At 37.5% G+C, this 22,608-nt stretch overlaps 1 protein-coding gene across 5 annotated transcripts in view; it reads right to left on the reverse strand.

Annotated features, from left to right (window-relative positions):
• Nucleotides 1-18,660: 18,660 nt before the first annotated feature.
• Nucleotides 18,661-22,608, reverse strand: part of kmt2ba (lysine (K)-specific methyltransferase 2Ba) — a 35,211-nt gene continuing 31,263 nt past the window's right edge. For all 5 annotated transcript variants that reach the window (XM_072675577.1, XM_072675581.1, XM_072675578.1 and 2 more), the window contains exons 31-37: nt 22,507-22,601; nt 22,230-22,364; nt 21,791-22,043; nt 21,537-21,644; nt 21,307-21,390; nt 21,038-21,167; nt 18,661-20,428 (exon numbers count right to left, since the gene is read on the reverse strand). In XM_072675577.1, coding sequence (XP_072531678.1) covers nt 20,153-20,428; nt 21,038-21,167; nt 21,307-21,390; nt 21,537-21,644; nt 21,791-22,043; nt 22,230-22,364; nt 22,507-22,601 — 1,081 coding nt within the window. In that variant the 3' untranslated portion in view covers nt 18,661-20,152. The remainder of the gene's footprint in view (nt 20,429-21,037; nt 21,168-21,306; nt 21,391-21,536; nt 21,645-21,790; nt 22,044-22,229; nt 22,365-22,506; nt 22,602-22,608) is intronic.

Below are 22,608 nucleotides of genomic sequence, written 5' to 3' on the forward strand. Positions count from 1 at the left end.
AAGAATTGCTATTTCTTTTGATGAAAAATAAATAAATAAATAAATCATTGGGTATGAACATATAAACTGTGCAATGAAAGATTCATCTTTTGCATAGTAACACAGATTTCACAATAAAACATATATTGTAGCTTTTGCAGAAAACAAAAGAAAACAATTTTGATCCAAACCAAGAAAATTTTAAATAATACTATATTTTGTTTAGAAATGTTAAGGTACTTACAATCTTATACAACAAAAGTGAATCATAAAAAAAACATTGATAAATTCTGTAAAGCACTTCTGACAACTTGGCAATGGTGCAAATGGTTTTAAAAAATATCACAGTTGTGGTTTTAAAAAGTTTTACTTCCATCAGATAAAGACAGGCTCAAAATCTGTGGCAACTTCCATAAGATATCAGACTGTTTGTCTAATAGAAGGCACTGTCCAAGGTTGAGACTACAGCTGTGTCCAAAAACACATGCTGTCGTGCTGAATAGTATGTGATATGCCCGTTTGTTTCCTTTGTTAGTTTCAGTGTTTGGTTTATTCCCTAGTTTGTAACTCTTTATTTTCTGTTTGATTGGTTTAGTTTTAACTATAATAAAAGCCTGTGTTTACATCCGCCTCCACTTCCAAGCTTCACTCTACCATGACAGTATGTAAAAGTAGTACACTACCATTTACATGTTTAGTTCAAAAATGGTAGTTATGGCAGACTGGATGTTGAGTGTAATTTCTTAATAATGTCTATTACATTGTGGTGTTTTTTTGTTCCCTCAATGTTTTATGCATAATTGTTTGTTTGTTTGTTTTTTTGAACCTGCAAGATCACTTAGTGTTTGAAACATGCACAAATTCAGGAATTCAGATTGGGGTACACTTTCAACATACTATATTTGAGAAGTCCTTACTGAACAGTTTCTCTAATGAAATCTGATTCCTGAAATGGCCGAATGATGCTTTGCATTCCACCCAATATTTCTGAAAATGATTCACCATCAAATGCCCTGTAAAAAGGAAAAGTTGTTAAACCAACATTTGGCATTAATGCATTTCTGAAAGAAGAGCAAAACATAAAATGCATTTTGTTCTAGGTACACCAATCATCCAATACATTTTATGGTCTTACTGGCTGTAGGCTCATGAAACTCATATAAATATAACTCTCTTCAGTGAGCAATACATACTTACCCATGCACCCTGTTCTACAACTGCTAAATGACAACTCAAGGTTCCCCATGAGAGAAAGGCCTTTTGCTGGTCTGCTTGATAAAGTTATTGTTCAGTGTTGGTTACCGCCACATAATCCCTCCATGCATTACTGGAACATCCTCTATATGAAACTACCATGAAATATTGCAATATTATGAATAATGTGAATTATGCTGTGCTGTATTTAAGAATAGATTTCAGTTGGTAATATGATATGTGGAAATGGTAGGAGAACAGGAATATTTATTCTTTTGTCATTTTGTAAATAAAAATATATTGACAAAAAAGAAAATAAACAGCCTGTCCCATAGTCTGCTGGCAAACGACTAGAGGATGTTTGAAAACTTGTGCATGGAGAAAAATTTGCTACAGCCTCTAATTTAAGGTGTACCAATACAAATTTGGTTCTTGTCTGCTGTTGTGCCTGATGCCTGGTTCAGTAGTTATAGTTAGTAACAGTAAACAAAGTTAGTTTAGATGTATGTATAATATTAGATGTAGAGTGTTATTTTGTACATTTACATTTAAAATGCATAAATCCACAAAATAGGAAATTAAGCATGTAAAAACATAATTAATTAACTTTACCACAATTGAATAGGATTTGAAGGTTGGTCAAAACTTGACTTTAAAAACTTTTGCAGGAGAAGATTTCAGTTAATTTAGGGTTAGCAGGAATTTAATCATCTGCATTCATGGAGGCAAAGGCTTTATACTGCAGCTGCTGTGAGAAATAAAAAATGTGAGTTTTACAGAGTTACCAGATTCATGGATTTTAATAGTTAGGGTTCAATTAACCCCTGACCCTGGCAATCCACACCCCATGGTTATAAGTGATCCCTAATTCAACACACCTAAACCAGCTCGTCAGCTGATTGTGGAGCCTTGTGATCTGGATCAGGTTTGGTGGGAGCAGAGAATATTGAAACTCCTGCTCTGCATCACCCAGAGCAAGTTTAAGAACACTGGCCTGAAGTACAATTAAACTTACCTCTCGGCCTGCCTAAGTTTTTGGAGAAACTCGGGTGATTGTGTGTATTCCAAGAATCTATCCCAGTAAAAAATACACACTTTGGCAGCAACTCTTAAAAAGAGAACACAATAATGAGTGAAATGCATGTGTTTGATAGCATTTCAAATAATATGTTATTATGCAAAAATAAAATACTGTTTAGCAGTACTCGGAAGTCTACATTACAGTACTAAAACAATGTAGACAGGGTTATCTTGATTCATTTTTATTGTGTATCTCACAGTGCTGGATCGCCATGTGAGTTATAACTTGGTAGGTGACAGAACACCAAATGAACTAGTAAGTCAGTAACAATTCCCTACTGTTGGCAGAAATGTGCACTTTGATATTTGGTTTCAGTTAATGGCATTTCACATGCTGTCAGTTGCATTCATTGTTCTAGTACCTAAAATATCTAGTTTATCTAATAACAAAAAATACAAATATTTGGAAAGAGGCTGGCTAGAGTATTTAAATCCTGTATTTACAGGAGAAATTATTAATACAATATTAGCAGTGACACAACCCCATCATATGGCCACAATTAAATGAAAAAAAAAAAAGTATTTATAGCTTCAAAGTATTCAAATGGAAAGATTGATCCCTTGTTTTTACTATAAACTGAGGATATTTGCGTTTGAGATCCAAAGATAACTATCAGATTCAGAATGGTCAATACATATTGGTCAATGACAAACACCTCTCACCTCATTAACACAAGTGAATCATCTTGTTCCTTTTTCTGTCTCTCCAAAGATTCAAATTCAGTTGCCTTTTCTCTTACTGAATCCACAGCACTCTGTAGCCTTAAAAAACATAAACATGTCTGATAGCATATTGTAAACTAAATTTTATTCATGGGGGATAGAGCAAACACATGGACTGTCTCAAGGTCCTTGAGGGCCAGTTTGAAAACCACTGCTCTGGGGAATCTATTCTCCCTGTCCACATCATTCTCACAAAATTCTTCTACAACTTGCTACAATGTCCAGTCTGTCCCTTCTTCACCCTAGCTTCAAATCAACCAAAACTACCACATTCTTTTTTCTTTTGATTTCCTAGATGACATCATTTAGTGACTGACATCCAGCAATCTTACCAGCTGACTTATAGACCCCATTTTATCTGCAATGCTATCACCCATGATCTGCTCTATTCATTATCCAATAACTACCTAAATAACCACTTATTTACTCTTGCCTTCAATTAATCCTCTCTGCCCTTTCTCCTCCACATGAAAATAGTCATCCACCTGGCAGATGCAACAACAGGAGAGAAGTAAACAAAGCTAGTCACAATCTAAAAATTCACACACATGCCTGCACAAAAACCTGCTAGACGCCCAGCAACAGTGGCTCTTCATCCTTCTCCATCAAATTAACATCAAATCATGTACTGTCCACTTATAAGACCAGTTGAGTGGTGCAAGTTGGGAAGCTTATGGTAGACAAGGTGCAGCTACATTAGTACTTACTACACTAGTCTAACTAGTATCTCATTTCAGTATCATCAGCTTGACCCACCATCATTCAAGTACAGAAGACAAGCATCATTCTCTGTACCATGTGGTGCAATGAACTTGCCCTGAAATTCCTTTGAATAATGACATATCACTTCAAATAAACATTCTAGTCTTATTTGCAGCTGCTCTGGATAAGAAGACGCTTTGGATAAGAACAATTGCTATATACTGAAAATGTTGTCATAATTACATAAAACAGTATGCATGCAGTTATCGTCAAACGGCTCTGAATACCACAAACACAGTTCATGAATATGCAATATGTTTCAGCCCGTACACATGTTCTCTTAGAAGATAGAAGCTGTTGGTTTAACTGTAAAACCATTTTTAACAAATGGATTTTTCTTCATTATGAATGGTTATATTTACAATTTAAATAGTGGTCTTACCTTTCTTGCAGTTTTTGAAAATCTGAATTTATAATTTCGGAAGTCACATTTGTGCCAATTTTAAGAATGTTCACAATGAATGTCTCCACAGTGCTAATGTAAAAAAAAAAAAATCATGAATAAAAATCATGTTAATACAACAAATACAATTACAAAATCTGATTATTGCAATCAAGCAAACACAAAAGTAGAATTTTATAATTAACTATTCATTATCTCATCAAACATTACATTACACATTACTAACATTTAATTTGGTTTTTGCCAATTTCCACTGTGAATTACTGTGTGCCAGTGTTTCACAAAATTAAGCTAGCCAAAATCTTTCAAAATGGGCATTACACTTTGTCTGAGCCCCAGCTCATTATTCAATGTTACAGAGGCCAACTACCAGTAAATACACATCTTAAATAAAGTCATATGAAAAAGCTAGGATACTCTAACCCACAGTCTTTTTTAACATATTTAACCTCTCTGCATTGCTCCGTTACACATCAGGGTTGTATGACTTGTTAGCTTTGTTACCATGTTGTGAAGGGGGTGAAAGGCACTGTCCAGAATTGCTAGTAGTTTTGTTAGCATTTTGTCCTCTACTACCTCCATCACTGTAAACAACTTGGATCCAATAGTAGACTCAGCCTTCTTTGCTCAGTCTTTTGCTTGTGATGCCTACTCCCCATCACACAGCATAACAGATGGTACTCAACAACAGACTGAGAATACATGTGGAGCATCTTGTTAAATACATAGAAGGATCTCCAAACTCCAATATTTTTTCCTCAATTTGAAATCAAGGCTGTGCAAAGGAGCAGCAATAAAATTAACTAAACTAAATCAATTTAATCAGTTTTCCCATAATATTTTCAGGTCACAAAAAAAGAAAAAGGGAGACAAATGTAAGACAAATGTAATTTTAGCTTTCAGTTTAAAAGTATTTTGTATTACTGCTTTGTTTAGTGGCCATATGTGGCCCAATGTGGTTTGAGTAATCCGATCAATCCGATGGATATCTTGACACAGTCTGTTTGTTACACATTAAAAACATTTTGTCGAATGGCTTAATCCACACACTCCATTCATGTGACACATGGCAGTTCAGTCTGTACAGTATGCACTGCAGATGTACAGTCATGCCCGAAAGTATTCATACCCCTGGCAAAGTTTGACTTAAATTTACTTTTATTTAACCAGAAGTTATATTTTTGCCTTGAAACGACACAGGCATCTCCCAGGAGATAACACGATGATGTACAAGAGGCATCATTGTGGGAAAAAGTATTTCTCAGCTTTTATACACATTTGAACAAAAAGTGGCATGTCCAAAATTATTCATACCCTTTGAAAACTGTCACAGTATATGGGAAAATCCAAAGTTCTATACCAAATAGTCCAAGCTGTTTTAAAGCATCCTAATTACCCTGATTCATTGGGAACAGCTGTTTTAATCAACTCAACAGGAGAAAAACAGCAGCTCTCTGCAGTTGGTTTGTGGACAGTCATGGCTAAGACAAAGGAGCTCACTAAGGACCTGCGGCTGTGCATTGTGGCCGCTCACAAGTCAGGAAAGGGCTATAAAGCCATATCAAAATGTTTTCAAGTTCCAGTGGCTACAGTGCAAAGTATTATTAAAAAATACAAGAAGTTCCGCACTGTGGAAAATCTCAGAAGATGTGGTCGGAAGCCAAAAGTGACACCTGTGCTGGCCAGGAGAATAGTGAGAGAGGTGAAGAAAAATCCAAGGATCACCACCAAGGCCATCCTGGTGAATCTGGACTCTGCTGGTGGCGACATCTCAAGGCAGACAGTTCAACGGACACTGCACACTGCTGGGTTCCACGGACGCAGGCCAAGGAGGACACCACTTCTCCAGAAAAGGCACACAAAAGCCCGCTTGACCTTTGCAAATGCTCATCTGGACAAAGAAGAAGACTTCTGGTGTTCTGTTTTATGGTCAGATGAAACAAAAATTGAATTGTTTGGCCACAATGATGTGTGCACCATTTGGCGTAAAAAAGGAGAAGCCTTCAACCCTAAGAACACCATCCCAAATGTCAAACATGGTGGTGGGAACCTAATGTTTTGGGGGTGTTTTTCAGCCAATGGACCAGGGAACTTGATCGCAGTAAATGGCACCATGAAAAAAGAGCAATACATCAAGATTCTCAACAACAACATCAGGCAGTCTGCAGAGAAACTTGGCCTTGGGAACCGGTGGACATTTCAGCTCGACAACGACCCAAAACACACAGCCAAAGTGGTGAAGAAATGGTTAGCAGACAAAAACATTAATGTTTTGCAGTGGCCCAGCCAGAGTCCGGACTCGAATCCAATTGAGAATCTGTGGAGGGAGCTAAAGATCAGGGTGATGGCAAGGAGACCCTCGAACCTCAAAGAGTTGGAGCTCATCGCTAAAGATGAATGGGCAAAAATACCAGTGGAGACATGCAAAAAGCTGGTCAGCAATTACAGGAAGCGTTTGATTGCTGTAATAGCCAATAAAGGCTTTTCTATTAATTATTGAGAAGGGTATGAATAATTTTGGACATGCCACTTTTTGTTCAAATGTGTATAAAAGCTGAGAAATATTTTTTCCCACAATGATGCCTCTTGTACATCATCGTGTTATCTCCTGGGAGATGCCTGTGTCATTTCCAGGCAAAAATATAATTTCTGGTTAAATAAAAGTAAATTTAAGTCAAACTTTGACAGGGGTATGAATACTTTCGGGCATGACTGTAGATTTAGGGAATTATTACTGTAAACAGTAACAGCAGCAGTAAAACTGTATTCCACACTGTTGTGCTTAAACTTTGGTGGTTCACTTGTGCCCGGAATCGTTACTAGTTAGCTCAACATGTGTGATGAATAATTTGGTCTTTTAGTTGACTTAGTTGAACTGATGGCTTTACCCCGGCCACAATAGTTGATCATTGCAGGTAAATCAGCTGATGGCGCGTGTACATAAAAATGCTGATGCCGTCTAAACTTGCTAGCATGACCTGACCTGGCCAAGTTGGCAGTTGTTTTAAATATTCAGATTTTTTTAGTCTGAGGCAGTAAAATTGCTGATTTCTAATTGTTTAAAGATCTTTTTAAACCCTTTTCTCATTCTCAGACTCATTGTGTGACTTCCAGGGCAAAGAGAATACCAGGAAAGGCTGATCTGAGGGCAACATATTAAAATATACATCTACAACCTACTTTCTGAAGGTCCCAAAAAGCTCTTTGGGTCTCGCCATGGCGACATGACCTACTTCAACAATCAAGAGCAAACCAAAATAAATGTTTGAGGTTCAAATGACAAAATCCTTCAAAATCCCCTCCAATCATGTTCTAATCATCTGCATCTAATGTAGTGCAGCTGATTCTAATTTTAGAGAAAGAAATCAAAGAAAACACATAATATACCAACATAAGCCCAATGTGGTTTGAGTAATCCGATCATAATCCAATCACAATGCATTACATGAGTGTTTTTCTTTTAAAAGTGAATCCGACCACCAATGACACCAAATCGTTAATGTCAGATGTAAATGCTAAATTATTTCTTTGAACTGTTCTTTTTTCTGATGCAGAATCTGTGTACAAATTGCATCTTTAACAAATAAAAGAAACATTAACGAGGGTCACAAGTTTAATTTTTGACAGGTTAACCTTCCTCTAGTGTTAGGGTCGTGAGCGACCCATTTGTAAGTTTAAATGCATAAAAATACTACATAAATGTGTTTATTGCATCAGTTTTTTGTTACTTTGTCTAGAACCTTTATTTAAACAAAATAAATAAATATAAATGTATTTCACTAAATTACAAAGTGCTCTTGATAAAATTATGACCTTTCTGTTGTTAAGGTCAATTTTGACCCAGGTATAATTTAAGGTTAGAAAACAGTAATAAATTCCAAAACTGAAATCATTAACACACTGTAAATTAACAACCCACAGCCAGCTCTACCTCCAAACACTTGAGGTTGAGTTAGGAGCTTCTGGACAGACATGCCCAGTAAGCCAGGCAAATACGAAATAAAAGTCTGGGCAGCCTGTGACGCAAAAACTAGCTATGCATGGAATTTACAGATTTACACAGGCAAGTCTGCAAGTGGCATACCTAAAAAAAACAAGGAAAACGTGTAGTCCTCGATATGACTTCTGGACTGCAGGGTCACAACATTACTTGTGATAATATTTTTACCAGGACAAGAACTTCTCAAAAGGAAACTCACCATGGTTGGCACTGTAAAAAAGAATAAACCTGAGCTGCCCCCTGAAATGTAGGTGCACCAATGCAGGTGGAGGACAGGGCTCCACTACTGTCCAAAAAATGACGGAATGTGATTCTGACGTCCACTCTTCACAAAGATGCAGCTGTGTCATCAGGAAGTGACAAAAAGCCCATAATTATCCTGGACTACAACATAAACAAAGGAGGAGTGGACAACCTGGACAAGCTGACTGCCACCTACACTTGCCAGCGAATGACCAGGAGATGGCCAATGGTTGTATTTTACAACATCCTCAATGTGTCTGCATACAATGCATTTGTGTTGTGGAACCAAATTCACCAAGGGTGGAACTCAAACAAAAAAAAAAAAACAAGCGGTGGATGTTTCTTAAGGCGCTAGGAAGATCTGTTGTCAAGTGCCCCGAGACCCAGCCGCTGCAGCCTTGGTCAGACAGCTGCAGAGCTCACCAAGCACTCCATCCACACCCACAGCAACACGAAGAGTATCAGCACCAGCATCCTCCTCAACCAGCCCTGCCTCAACATCAACCACAACAGCCACAACCCCAGTGAGACCATCTGATTCGAAAAGAAAGAGGTGTCAGGTCTGCCCTAGCAATAAGGACAGAAAGACAAACACATTGTGCTTCACCTGCAAAAAATATCTCTGCAAAGAACACACAAAAAGCATCACTTTTTGCCACACATGCAGGGTTTGATTTGCTTGATTGGCTGTTTGTTTGTGTGACATTGAAAATCTACATATTATTATTATTATTATTATTATTATTATTTAATACTAGTTATTTATTGTTTATTACCGGTTCCTTTTATGTTGTATTTGTATTAAAGTTCTATTTAAATAAAATATCTTTTATTAATATTTTTTGCCTTCTTCTTGAAGTAATTATATATGGGTCAAAATTGACCCGTAACACCATAGATGTTACTATAGTTAATAATAAAAATATATACATTTAGGAAATGTGTTCTAATGTCCTTAGGTAATAGTCAGGTACTATAACAACCTTTTTTTAATTTATATTATTCTCTTGAGGTTCATTTGACTATATTTTTATATTGAAGATGAGGGGTATTCTCTCAAAAGAAAGGCTTTAAATATTTAAACCAATCATTTCATGGATGAGGAAGCCTAACAAGGTAACTAAGAGGTAAGAAACAAATTGTAGGATAAATAATTGTTTTTAGGGTATCTGAAGGGTGATTTAAGACACGGGTCAAAACCGACCCGTTAACATAAGAAAGAGTAACAGAAAGTTAACACTAGAGGATGGTTAAACACAGTTACCATTACAAATACAGGTTACAAAAACTTCATATATGCATAAATAAATCTGGTTGGATATTCAATTGGTTTCCTGGCACAAAATTTACTTCTAGGAACAGTCCACTTATGTTCCATAGGGCTCAGGTCAGGACTTTAGGAAGGTCATACCGAAAGCTTAATATGAGTCTATGACACATCCATCTTTGATGTGGATCATTTTCTTGTTGCAAAACCTTACTGTGTTCAAGATTCAACTGTCTAGTTGATGGTTTGAGATTATGCTAAAGAATTCTGAGTCAACCAACACACTCATTTGTAACTGTCTTAATCATTTCCTATTTAATACTTTACAGCAGGAGTGTCAAACTTCTGAGGTAACAGTAAAAAATAAAAAAAAACCCAGCAAAACAGTTGCAGAAGAAAGAATGAAACGTTTTTACTCACTTCACAGCTACAGAATTGTTTTTTTAATTATTAAAAATAAATTAGACTAGAGAAATTGATATCCTTGGCAAATTGTTTTTCTCATCTTCTTGCCTCTGATCAGGAAAGATAAGAGAACAGAGTTTCTCCTTTTGGGGCCAAAAGCTACTGTTTCTGTTAAGTCTGACTGATTATTTTGCCATAACCGGCATTGTGCCTTATGTTTTACACCCCCTGCTTTACAGGGACACATTATCTTTAATATTGTAATCTTTCTAGATGTGTAGTGAAGAGATTGTTTGGAGGATGTTGTTTATATTTGTCAGGGGACTGAAATGTATATTTTTGACTTGTCTTCATGAAATAATTCTCCTTAGATCTGCACTGAGCTCATGTTACTGTGTGTTTGTCGGTGCAATTATACCAACTGTACTCAATCATGAGAAGTTGCACAAAGTTAAATGACCATATTCCCACTTTAAGCAAGAATGGATTTATTATAGACTCATTTATCATTTCTGATTTCTTATTATGACAAAAACGGAATGAGCCTTGTTGTAAACTGATCTCACATCCAGTATGAATTTGGCATTGCTTGGCATATCCTAAAGACCTGTTCAGTTAGATTTTACTTACTTAGTGGATAGAAGGTAGCAGAGGAGCTCCAAGGGATCATTTCTGATTGAGGGAGCTACAGGAAAGTACCTTGATTCCATAACTCTGTGAGAAACAAAAATAAATTATGCTTCTAAACTGACTGCATATTGTAGATTGCTAAAGTTAAAATGTAGTACAAGAAGAGAAGGGGGATTTTACAAAATACAATCGTGCCTACTCTTAATTGTCAGATAGTCAGTAGACTGGCCAACTGCAGTTTAAAAAAATAATGGCAAGAGAAACAAAATACTTACCCCCAGAGCTTATTCAGATTTTCTTTTTGAATTATCCCCTGCACCATGTTCACAGCTCTGTCAAATTACACGTATGACAGAACTTTAGCTATAAACCTGTTAGATATGGGCATCCTTTGAAAGAATAATCTGCAGTCATTACTGGCAAGGGCAATATATCAGAGCTGATTTTGCATTCAGCATTACAACTTACTTGATTTATATATTATGCAACACACATTGGTTTATATACTCCCCAATACCCTTACACTCAACATTGCATGCAAGTCATTGGTTGGGTGTTTCAAAATTCAAAATTTAAAACTGATCAAGCAAATAGAAAATATGCAGCAGGTATACAATTCTAAAGATTGCTGAAATGCCAAAGCTGCATTCTTAAATAACCATAACCTAAGAGATTCTATGGAATTTACTTTTTTTACCAAGAAAGAAACAAAAACAATTTGGCATCTTTATGGAAACAAGTATTAATCACTTTTATACCTACACATAACCACTTCCATTAGTGGAAATGTTGCACTTGTTTGATTACAATCTCATTTGTTAGGCTTTGTCTTCACAGAAGGACCCGCTGTTTTTGTCAAGTAGAGCTGACATTAACCTAAAGAGTCAGAGTAACTGAACAGTAAGAAAAAGGTCTTACGGTATATACAGCTGAATACCAGGGAAGGGAGAATGGAGAAACCTTCGTATGTCATCTCTGTAGAAAAGAATCAGTCTTCTGACAGTGCTGTGAATTATATAAATAAATATATTCAGATTTTTAAATTAAGTGTAAAATAATTAATTAACAAGTCTGGTTTTATGTTTTTCTTTTAGTAATGGTGAATATTTAGAGAACTGCAAAATGACCAGCGATAGACCATTTAGGTGTGTCTGCAATTAAAAGAAGTTCACTTTAAATAAAGTAGCACACATCAGTAAACACCAAGGATATTCAGTTTATTTGCAACTAATAGCTTCAAACTAATTTCAGGATTAACTTTGAAATAGCAGTGTGAACTTAATTGGTCAATTGGTGTCTCATTAAACCTATTAGAGTACTACTTTTTGTTATGCAAAGATGACCACTGTAACTAATGTCATTTAGTTTGACAACCAATTGCTTGTTTCCCCATCATCCTGCTAAAACTGAATCATGAAAAACAGCTAGAGAGTTTTTCCATGAGAGGTGAGACTCTGAGAGCTGTTGTGATTTTAACATAAACCTCACAGTAGACAGTACATCTGGGTAGAATGCCTGGGGCTCAAAGTACAACAAACACTACAGTAAAGTGCATACATCCTACCTAACACAACATATGCCACGGTTTGCAAATTACTTCTTAACAAAATACTTTTAATTGACAGAACACTTGTGGTTTGTTTTACTATAGTAATGATGTCTAGTAAACTAGTTGACTACATTTTCAATTACCAGTCAACAAGTAACAATGAATAGTCATGCAACCTGTCGTTGAATTAATCATAGATCGTAACTGATCAAAACTGGCTTTAAGTTTAAAATAAACTAGATTTTTACACTTTGAAAGGTGTTTTTCTTTCTTTATGTGACGAGGTTCACCAGGCACTTACCGTGCAGCTACAACCAAATCATCATCCACTCCTTTATCTTGTTCTTCTTTACTGATTCTGTTTGCTGTATCTTTAAATGAATTCCAGTGACCTTGAATTGCAATCCTGTTAAAACAATTTTAGGTTATTTCCCATGATGATCATCAAAATGCCTCTTTAAATAATGTAATTATTACCTTGCTCTTACCTGTTTGTACTTAGCTGGTTTTCTCTCACCATTCTCTCAGTTACATCTCTGATTTTGTCCAAGCAATTCAAAAATATTTGGACCCCCAATTCCACAATTTTTTCAATGTTTTCATAATCTTTCTCTGATATCTTGACACTTTCCACTCCTTCATACAAATGAATGCAATTTTTTAAATTAACAAACACAACACAAAATTAATGATTACATTATATTATTAATATAAATTAATACAATTAATTGAACAATGAGTTATGAGTTACAACAATGCCTTTAACATAACACTTACACAGGCAAGAAGATAAAACTAGCTATATCTGTGCTAAAACAGAATGAGTTTAACAACTATGTAGTAGAGAAATGTAATTTATTTTTCACCATGGCTTTGAAAGAGAAGGAAATTCCATAAAAAAAGGACTCATCAGTAGGTTAAGGAAAGTCAGGGAACCAAAAGGATGTCATACACTTTCTAGCGATAAACCAACATCCAAAAAGGAAAAAAAAATATTACATAAAGCATTTGTATTGTTAAAGTCTGATTTTCATTTTGTCACTTGTGCAGAAAGACAAATGGAAAGAAATGGAAACGCAGCTAAAACTTGTTAACAATTATATTCCACAGGATGGACAAAATGTATCAATGTATGTATAATCAGTACTTCTAATTTAGTTCAATAATAAGTCTAGTTTAATTAATATCATTGGACTTAATAAAATATAAATGGCTATTTGTCACATTTCCTTCTAGCAGCTGTAACAAAGTAATATATCAAAATGAATACATTGCAACTCACCATAAAAGAGAAGCATAGCGAGACTCACAACAGCGACAAGTTTGCCCATCTTAAAATAACTGCGTAGAAACCAGAAAAAAAAAAACTGTCATTAAGCAAATAGATTAATTAATTAAAAGCATCAAAGATATTTTAGAAATATGTTAAGTGGATACAACTTTAGCTTACTTATAACATTTATGATATTATAGTAGACACTGTTGCCAGTCAGTGTGCACTTACCTACTGACCCCTACAAAACAAGTAAACAACTTTGTGATAAGAATGTATGAGCAAAGTTCCATAGATGACTTGCGAAAGCAGTGCAGTGAAAATAAAATCAATACAAAATGGTACAAAAGTGAGAGTTGATAACGAAGATAATCAGGACTCTTTCTAAATTTCTTTGTAATTCAATTATTTAAAAAATTTAGAGTAGTTGAATGTAAAATGATGTAAAAAGTGCACTGGTTCCAGGGGATGCAGTGAAACAATGGCAGGTTCAGTTAGCATAAGTTTCAAATGACACATTTCCTGATTTTAAGATTGTTTAAATGTTCACCTTGCACAGTTTCAAAATAAATAACAAAAGGAAAAGGGACCTAAAGAAAATGTTTGTAGCCAGCTATGAGCTTGGATGTCTATCAACAGCCTTTTAGTCCTGGGGTAATTTCCCTTCTCACAGGGGCTACTCTTTTTTTTTTTTTTTTTAATTTTCATCTGAATCTGTCAGATCTGTCATGTCTGTGCTTTTTCCCCTTGTCCTCTGAGAAACGTATAGGTAGAATTCACCTACTGTTTTACTTTTTAGTTTGCTGATCACTTTCTGCCATTTACCTTATGTACAGTGGGGAAAAAAGTATTTAGTCAGTCACCAATTGTGCAAGTTCTCCCACTTAAAAATATGAGAGAGGCTTGTAATTGACATCATAGGTAGACCTCAACTATGAGAGACAAAATGAGAAAAAGAAATTCAGAAAATCACATTGTCTGATTTTTAAAGAATTTATTTGCAAATAACAGTGGAAAATAAGTATTTGGACAAAAGTTCATCTCAATACTTTGTTATATATCCTTTGTTGGCAATGACAGAGGTCAAATGTTTTCTGTAAGTCTTCACAAGGTTGGCATACACCGTTGCTGGTATGTTGGCCCATTCCTCCATGCAGATCTCCTCTAGAGCAGGGATGTTTTGGGGCTGTCGGCGGGCAACACGGACTTTCAACTCCCTCCAAAAGTTTTCTATGGGGTTGAGATCTGGAGACTGGCTAGGCCACTCCAGGACCTTGAAATGCTTCTTACAAAGGCACTCCTTTGTTGCCCTGGCAGTGTGCTTGGGATCACTGTCATGCTGAAAGACCCAGCCACGTTTCATCTTCAATGCCCTTGCTGATGGAAGGAGGTTTGCACTCAAAACCTCACAATACATGGCCCCATTCATTCTTTCATTGAGCACGGACCAGTCGTCCTAGTCCCTTTGCAGAGAAACAGCCCCAAAGCATGATGTTGCCACCCCCATGTTTCACAGTTGGTATGGTGTTCTTTGGATGCAACTCAGCATTCACTCTCCTCCAAACACAACGAGTTGTGTTTGTACCAAACAGTTCTACTTTGGTTTCATCTGACCATAAGACATTCTCCCAATTCTCTTCCAGAACATCCAAATGCTCTCTAGCAAACTTCAGACGCGCCCGGAGATGTACTGGCTTAAGCAGGGGAACACGTCTGGCACTGCAAGACCTGAGTCCCTGGTGGCGTAGTGTGTTACTGACGGTAGCCTTTGCAACGTTGGTCCCAGCTTTCTGCAGGTCATTCACTAGGTCCCCCGGTGTGATTCTGGGATTTTTGCTCACTGTTCTTGTGATCATTTCGACCCCACGGGCTGAGATCTTGCATGGAGCCCCTGATCGAGGGAGATTAGCAGTGGTCTTGTAGGTCTCCCATTTTCTGATTATTGCTCCCACAGTAGATTTCTTCACACCAAGCTGCTTGCCTATTGCAGATTCAGTCTTCCCAGCCTCATGCAGGTCTACAATTTTGTTTCTGGTGTCCTTCGACAGCTCTTTGGTCTTCACCATAGTGGAGTTTGGAGTGTGTCTTTTATACTGTTAACGAGTTCAAACAGGTGCCATTAATACAGGTAATGAGTGGAGGACAGAGAAGCCCCTTAAAGAAGAAGGTACAGGTCTGTGACAGCTAGAAATCTTGCTTGTTTGTAGGTGACCAAATACTTATTTTACACCATTATTTGCAAATAAATTCTTTAAAAATCAGACAATGTGATTTTCAGATTTTTTTCTCATTTTGTCTCATAGTTGAGGTCTACCTATGATGTCAATTACAGGCCTCTAATTTTTTCAATTTTTTCCCCACTGTATACATTATTTTGATTTCTGTGTAAAGAAATTATTTGCTCAGTATTAATGATGGTTGTAAAATTTACATTTAAGGCATTTAGCAGACGTTCCTATCCAAAGTGTCCAAAAGTGTTACCCAAGAATAACCTCAGCTAGTTTGAGTAGGCTAAAAATTAAAAAATACCTCTAAGTTTAGACACTACTAAACACAAGTCAGTAAGGTGACACTCTGCTATTCGCCCAAGTATTCTCTGAAGAGGTGGGTCTTCCGTCTGCATTTGAAGACAGCGAGTAACTCGCTCAAAGTTCGCATTCCCAGCCAATGCAGGGTATTGTCAACTTTTAAAATGTTCTACATCATAGGCTATTTTTTTTTAACATTCTTACTTTGTCAGACCATTGGAAGGTCTTCTAATATTTAAAACCATTTGGAGAAATGTTTACTTCAGCAGGAACACTCATATTTTGCTGTGTCAATAAAAAATGTTTGTGTTTTCAGTGCGAAACATTCCTAAAGTATGTTCATTAAAGCATTTATGCACCGCAGTTCCGAAGCCTAGTCAGGAAAGCAATGGTAGGTCAGTGAAAGTTCTTTCGCCTGGCATGTGGGGGAGCAGAAAGGTTTTTTAAAATCAGTACACCACATTTAAACAAAAACCTGCATGTAAGCAGTGGTAGAATTCTCGCCTGCCACGCGGGAGACCCGGGTCCGATTTCCGGCCAGTGTTACCCAAGAATAACCTCAGCTAGTTTGAGTAGGCTAAAAATTCAAAGATACCTCTAAGTTTAGACACTACTAAACACAAGTCAGTAAGGCTCTGCTATTCGCCCAAGTATTCTCTGAAGAGGTGGGTCTTCAGTCTGCATTTCAAGACCGCGAGTAACTCTGCTGTTCGGACACCCAGGAGAAGTTCGTTCCACCACCTTGCTGCCAGGACAGAAAAAAAAAGCCTTGACGCTTGTCTTCTGTGGATTTTGAGTGATGGTGGGTCGAGCTGAGCCGTACTTGAAGCTCCAAAGGCTCTTGCTGCAGATCAGCTTTTGACCATTGCAATCAAGTACGGAGGGGATGGTCCTTTCTGGACTTTGTAGGCTAGCATCAAGGTTTTGAATCTGATGCGGGCAGCTACTGGAAGCCAGTGAAGAGAATGCAGCAGTGGAGTGACATGGCTGAATTTAGGAACGTTGAAGACGACCCGTGCCGCTACATTCTGGATGAGTTGCAGGGACCTGATGGTGCGCAGAGGGAGACCAGCCAGAAGAGAGTTGCAGTAATCAAGTCTTGAAGTGACGAGAGACTGAAAGAGCACCTGGGCGGCCCCTCTAGAGAGAAGGGTCAAAATTCTCCGGATGCTAAAAAAGGAGAAATCTGCAGGACAAAGTTACGTTTGCAACATGACTTGAGAACGATCACTGATCATCCATGACTACACCAAGGCTTCAAGCTTCTGTAGAAGGAGTGACCAGTAAGTTCTCAAAGGATGATTCAAAAATTATTGAATGTTTAATATGATTCCCAATATGCTTTAAAATAGTTCCTGTCTTACAGACAAACATCTCTTACAATGAAAATTATCAGGCCATGCCACATCATTCCTAGCCAATTTGATCATTAGAGTAATGTTTATTGTTTTTTTAACCCAGAAGGTTGGCCAGTAATATTATGCCCACAGGGCATTGTAAATAGCATAATTTAACTGATTTAAATCTGCTGGCCTCCTTCTGTCCAGGAAGTACATTGCCCAACATCTGTGTGTATGACTTCGCAAGAGGTTTGGCAACACAAAACACTTTGCATGTTGTCAACAAACTGCCCTTCCAGCTGCAGGAAGGAAGACTGGCTGAACCAACAATTGAAAACTTTCGAGCAGCACAGCATCGCAAACTGCAGGTACGACTGCTATAGCTTCAAGAAAATGCAGAACATCCAGAGGACTATGCTCATTGCTGGATCCTCGCAATTTATAACAAATTTCATGGGGGAAAAACAAAAGGCCCATACAAAAGACATACTCATAAGGACTGAGCTTGTACCAGAGTTACTGGGTAGGTTAAACAGTCTAAGTTCAGCCATGTCACTCCTCTGCATATCTTTTTAATATGTGAAAAGTCACATATTGAGGAAACCAGGCACCACTCATCTCTTGGTTAATGCTAGCATTATGATCTGGGGATATTTTTCAGCAGTAGGGCCGGAGTGACTGGTCCTGACAGACGGAAATATAAATGCAGCAGAGTACGTAGAGATCCTTAAATAAAGCCTGCTCCAGAGTGCTCTGGACCTGAGACTGGGGTGAAGGTTTACCTTCCAATATGACAATGACCCAAAGCTGACAGCCAAGAGAACAAAGGCGTGACTTCAGAGATGTCTGTAAATGTCCTCGAATGGCCCAGCCAGGGCCCAGACTTCAATCCAATTGAACATCTGTGGAAGGAGCTGAAAAAGGCTGAGGCTCCCCTTCCAACCTGATGGAGCTTGCAAGGATATGCCAAGAGGAATAGGCAAACATGTCCAAGAAACACGTGTGCCAAGCTCTTTCAGCAATTCTTGGATGACTTACTAACCCAAAAAACAAGGGTAAATTAAGAAATCTCTCATTGCTGTTCAGACAGTAGAGAAGATTACCAAAAACATGTTTAAGTTAAATGCGTTTTACTACCCAAAATGTCCACCAGTTCAACACAGGTGTCTGGCATTTCTGCTAAATGATGAAGTGTATTTGTAAGGTAAGATTTTCTGTTCCTTTGTAATGATCTGCCTTTGTCCAAGTGATTGTTTCTTTTCCAAATAAATAAAAATCACATAATTTATTTTGAAAACTTGTAGGATCTTTATTAAATTTAGAACATCATAAATAAAAAAGGAGTAGAAAAAAAAAATTCACAGGTCACATTTTTATACAACTATATACACAAGGACACACACTGTGCTGAATAGCATGGATAAGTTCCTCATGTTAAATTAGGAAATCAACCCTTACTGTTCATGTTACAGAAAACTAAGCATTCTGTACAAAAGCACGAGGGAGGACCTGATGCTTAAAGAAATGTAACAATAATAATAATAATAATAATAATAAACATCTGCAGTTACACTGCATAAATTAAATGCTAGTATTGAACCGCAGCAAGTTTTTCGCTACTGTTCATCATATTTTACTATTATGGGGCATGAGCCACTGAGGTAGAAGGTCTGGTATGGTAGAAGTGTACCTGGTATGACTTGCTGTTGAAGAAATGGTAAAAGAAAGAAAGGGGGAAAAAAAAAGAAAGAAAGAAAAAACACATTATACACATTGTTTTTCCTCAGGTTATGTTTTAGATTTCTCTACATTACAATAGCTGTGTTTTAAAACAATGAGCTCTCTGGGACTAAGTGATTTGATGGCTTATGCTGGGTGGGAATTCTGAACAAGATATAAAAACTAGACAGATTTATTAAAACAAACAAGAAAGAAAGGAAAAGAAAAGCTGATCACATACAAAAATTAAACAATGCAGACCATCCACTCACACGAACAACCTTATCTGTACAAAAGTTTAGGTAAAAATAAAAATCTGTACAAGTACCCAAACTTGGAAAGCTGCAGGAAATCCAAACTTTGGGTGGATCAATCTCACAAATTGACTGCACAGTACTTGCAGGCGAAACAAAGCTGCCTGGAAGGTATAAAAGCAGCAGAAATAAACAAACAAAAAGTCTGGTGCCTTTATTAGCACCTTCATTTAAAATGTTCACTGAAGTACTCCAAGTTCACCAAAAATCACTGGAAGTCCCACAAACATGGTATAATAATCTCTGACCAATACAGAGTCATTTATAAGGTGCTAATTCAAGACTCTCCAGAAAACTCCTCAGAATCAGTAGCAAAAATGCAACAACACCCTTAAAACACACAATATTGGGTTTATACTCAGCGGCCCTTGTGAGCCAAAGTTACTGCACCATGGCTGTGAACAGCCATTTATGGGGGGGAAAAAAAAAAGCATTATACAAGCTAAAGGTAATCATCTTGCTGAGAAGTGGAAGGGCCCGTTTGCTTGTGATGTCCTAGTAAGAATGACATGGCTTGAAATTCAGTTTCTTGTCTTCAGCAACCCAAAAAGATTAAGTGGGGAATAACAGGAAACTAACAAAGTTTTAAGTAGAAGTCTGCTGTCAAAAAAATTCAACAGGTTCAGACATAAAAGGTTGTTCACCTAAGCTAAAATGCTTCCTTTCCATTATTTAATTTGCTTTCTATCTTGCCCTCAACCAATATGGGCCCACACCACTCAGCTTTAAGAGAAGTAGTAATCTTAGTTCAAAAAACGTCTACACCGCCTGGCTGCACAGTTACAGTGAAGCTTGTTGTTGGCATCTTCAATGGGGAATTTGTAATCGTAGGTAAGCTCCTCCCCACGGTAGATCTTTCTCAGAGCAAATATGACAATGTGCTTCCGGCCTTCGACGTTAATGACCCGCGAGTAACAGTTGGGTTCACAGGAGTGGTTAATAAAACGTGCTGCATTTCCATGCATTGTGGCATCCACTACATCGAAGTCATCGATGCGGAACATGTAGCAGCCAATGCCCTTGAGAGAGAGCAGGAGAGAAATTTTTTTTAAATTAATATATTAACATAAATAAAAGGACACATGGGATACATACTCAAAGTGCATTTTATTTTTATAAACACATACACACACACACACACACACACACACACACACACACACACACGTTTTGCTCCAATATGTGCACACTAACCAGCTTGTTTCTTTAGGTTTTGAACTATGAACTTGAAGGTAAAGCCTAACAGTTTGTTTTTAAATACTACAATTGTGGAATACTGTGGATAAAAATAGCAATATTGTACTTTGCAAATGCTTCTGGTGGGATGGTGCTCATAAAAGGTTGCAAATAAGGCAAAAAAATTTTTTAAATAACCACATTTCAGTTTCTGTTTTAATGAAATGTGGCATACTGTAGACTCCAAATGCAAATCACTGCGACAGGCTAAGCATACCCCGATGCATTGAAATATGCCGCAAACAGCCCTGTTTCCGACACACTGGCTTAGACCAGAACATCACTACTTTAAACAAATTCGGGAGGTGTTCATTTGAAGTAACGAACACCTAAAAACATTATTGCTCAACAGCAAAGATCAGACACTGATGAAAATTTGCCACGTAACTTACCTTACTGTCGTAATATTTCTCCCGCTTGTCAGTGAGAACTGAACGAATGACGTTACCAGCGTATTCAATTACCATCTCTCCAGCTTCTATGTTTCTCTTGCAGAAAAGACCACGTCCATGAATGGCAGATCTAAGACATGAAGAACAATAAACAAGTACACTGAGAATTGTGTGTAGTCTCTAAAAAACCCTACCAAATGTGACCGTGGTTGCAAAGGCCACAATACATTTCATACAGAATTTAGCAATACTCAGTTTGGCTTCTTTACCTGTAAACTCCTACAGCTTCTTTAGATGTTCTCTCAAGGTGTCGGAACCTCATTGCCATCGGCAATTCTGTACTGGTTGCACGTCTGAAAATGTATTATGTTAGAGGCATTATTTAGTAAAGCACAGAGTTTCAAGATTCCGTTGCTGGGAAAAAGACAAAACTGACATGTTCTACAGCACCATGACCTCAATACACCTAGACAGACCGGAAAAAGCCTTCACATCTGACCTGCTAGATTTGAGCTTAATGTCATCCTCATCTTCATCACATGGCCTGCTCTCAGGGAGCTGACGATGTTGGGAGGCCAGGAAGTTAAACATGTCGAATGTGGATTTTCTGCAAGACAAAGAACCAGAATTCTGTGGTAAGACTTGAATAGAATATTGTGTGTGTGTGTGTGTGTGTGTGTGTGTGTGTGTATATACACATTAAGTACATACTCTTCCACATCATGTTTAGGTGTGTACATTTCTGGTGCTAACCTTTCATAGACTTCAGCACGAGCACAGCCACTGGGGTTTACTGGCAGCTCTTTTTCTGGTTTCTCATGCTGGTGGAAACGAAAGCGGTGGTTCTGGCACTGGGCAGCCCCTTGCAGTTGCTCCAAAAGGAACAGCACAGCATCATGAAGGACACCCATTACTCTAGCACCACTCATTCTGCCTAGAGGCAACTGCTCAAGCCTATAAGCTATCCGTGCCTCCTGAACACCGTCAACCACTGCTCTCCACGCCACTGAAACATATAAGGCAGAAGATGAGGACGAGAATAAACATTACGTATACAATTTTGAACACAAATACCTTAGTGAACAGTGAACGTAAATTATGCACCACTACTTAGCATTATGCAGTCTAACCAAATACAGGCAATTCTATAAGGGTGTGCTCTACAACATGCTGATGTTAAGATGATTCTGACCCTCTATGCTGTCTGCTTCCACACTGAAGCCATCATCACTAGTGATTTTGAAGAGTAGATGAGGCTCATTTTGACTGCCACATTCATCTTGCTCCTGCTTAAAGGGTGATGGGGAATCCTCATCTGAACTCCAGTCTGAGGCAACAGAGATATAGAAAACAAAAATGCAACTCATTTACACTAAAAAATATATTTAGACAACAGATTGCATGCAAAATCTTTATCAAAGCAGGATTAACAAAAACAATAACAATCATCACTGTTGTCACTGCAATACCTGCACAAGGAGTCCAGTCAGAGAGTTCACCATTTTTGGAGCTGTCCCATGCATGAGCTTTGTCATGGGTACCCCGCTCTTTTTCCTGTGGGTCACTGGATT

This window comes from Salminus brasiliensis, chromosome 3 (genome assembly GCF_030463535.1).
Source record: "Salminus brasiliensis chromosome 3, fSalBra1.hap2, whole genome shotgun sequence".
NCBI lineage: Eukaryota > Metazoa > Chordata > Actinopteri > Characiformes > Bryconidae > Salminus > Salminus brasiliensis.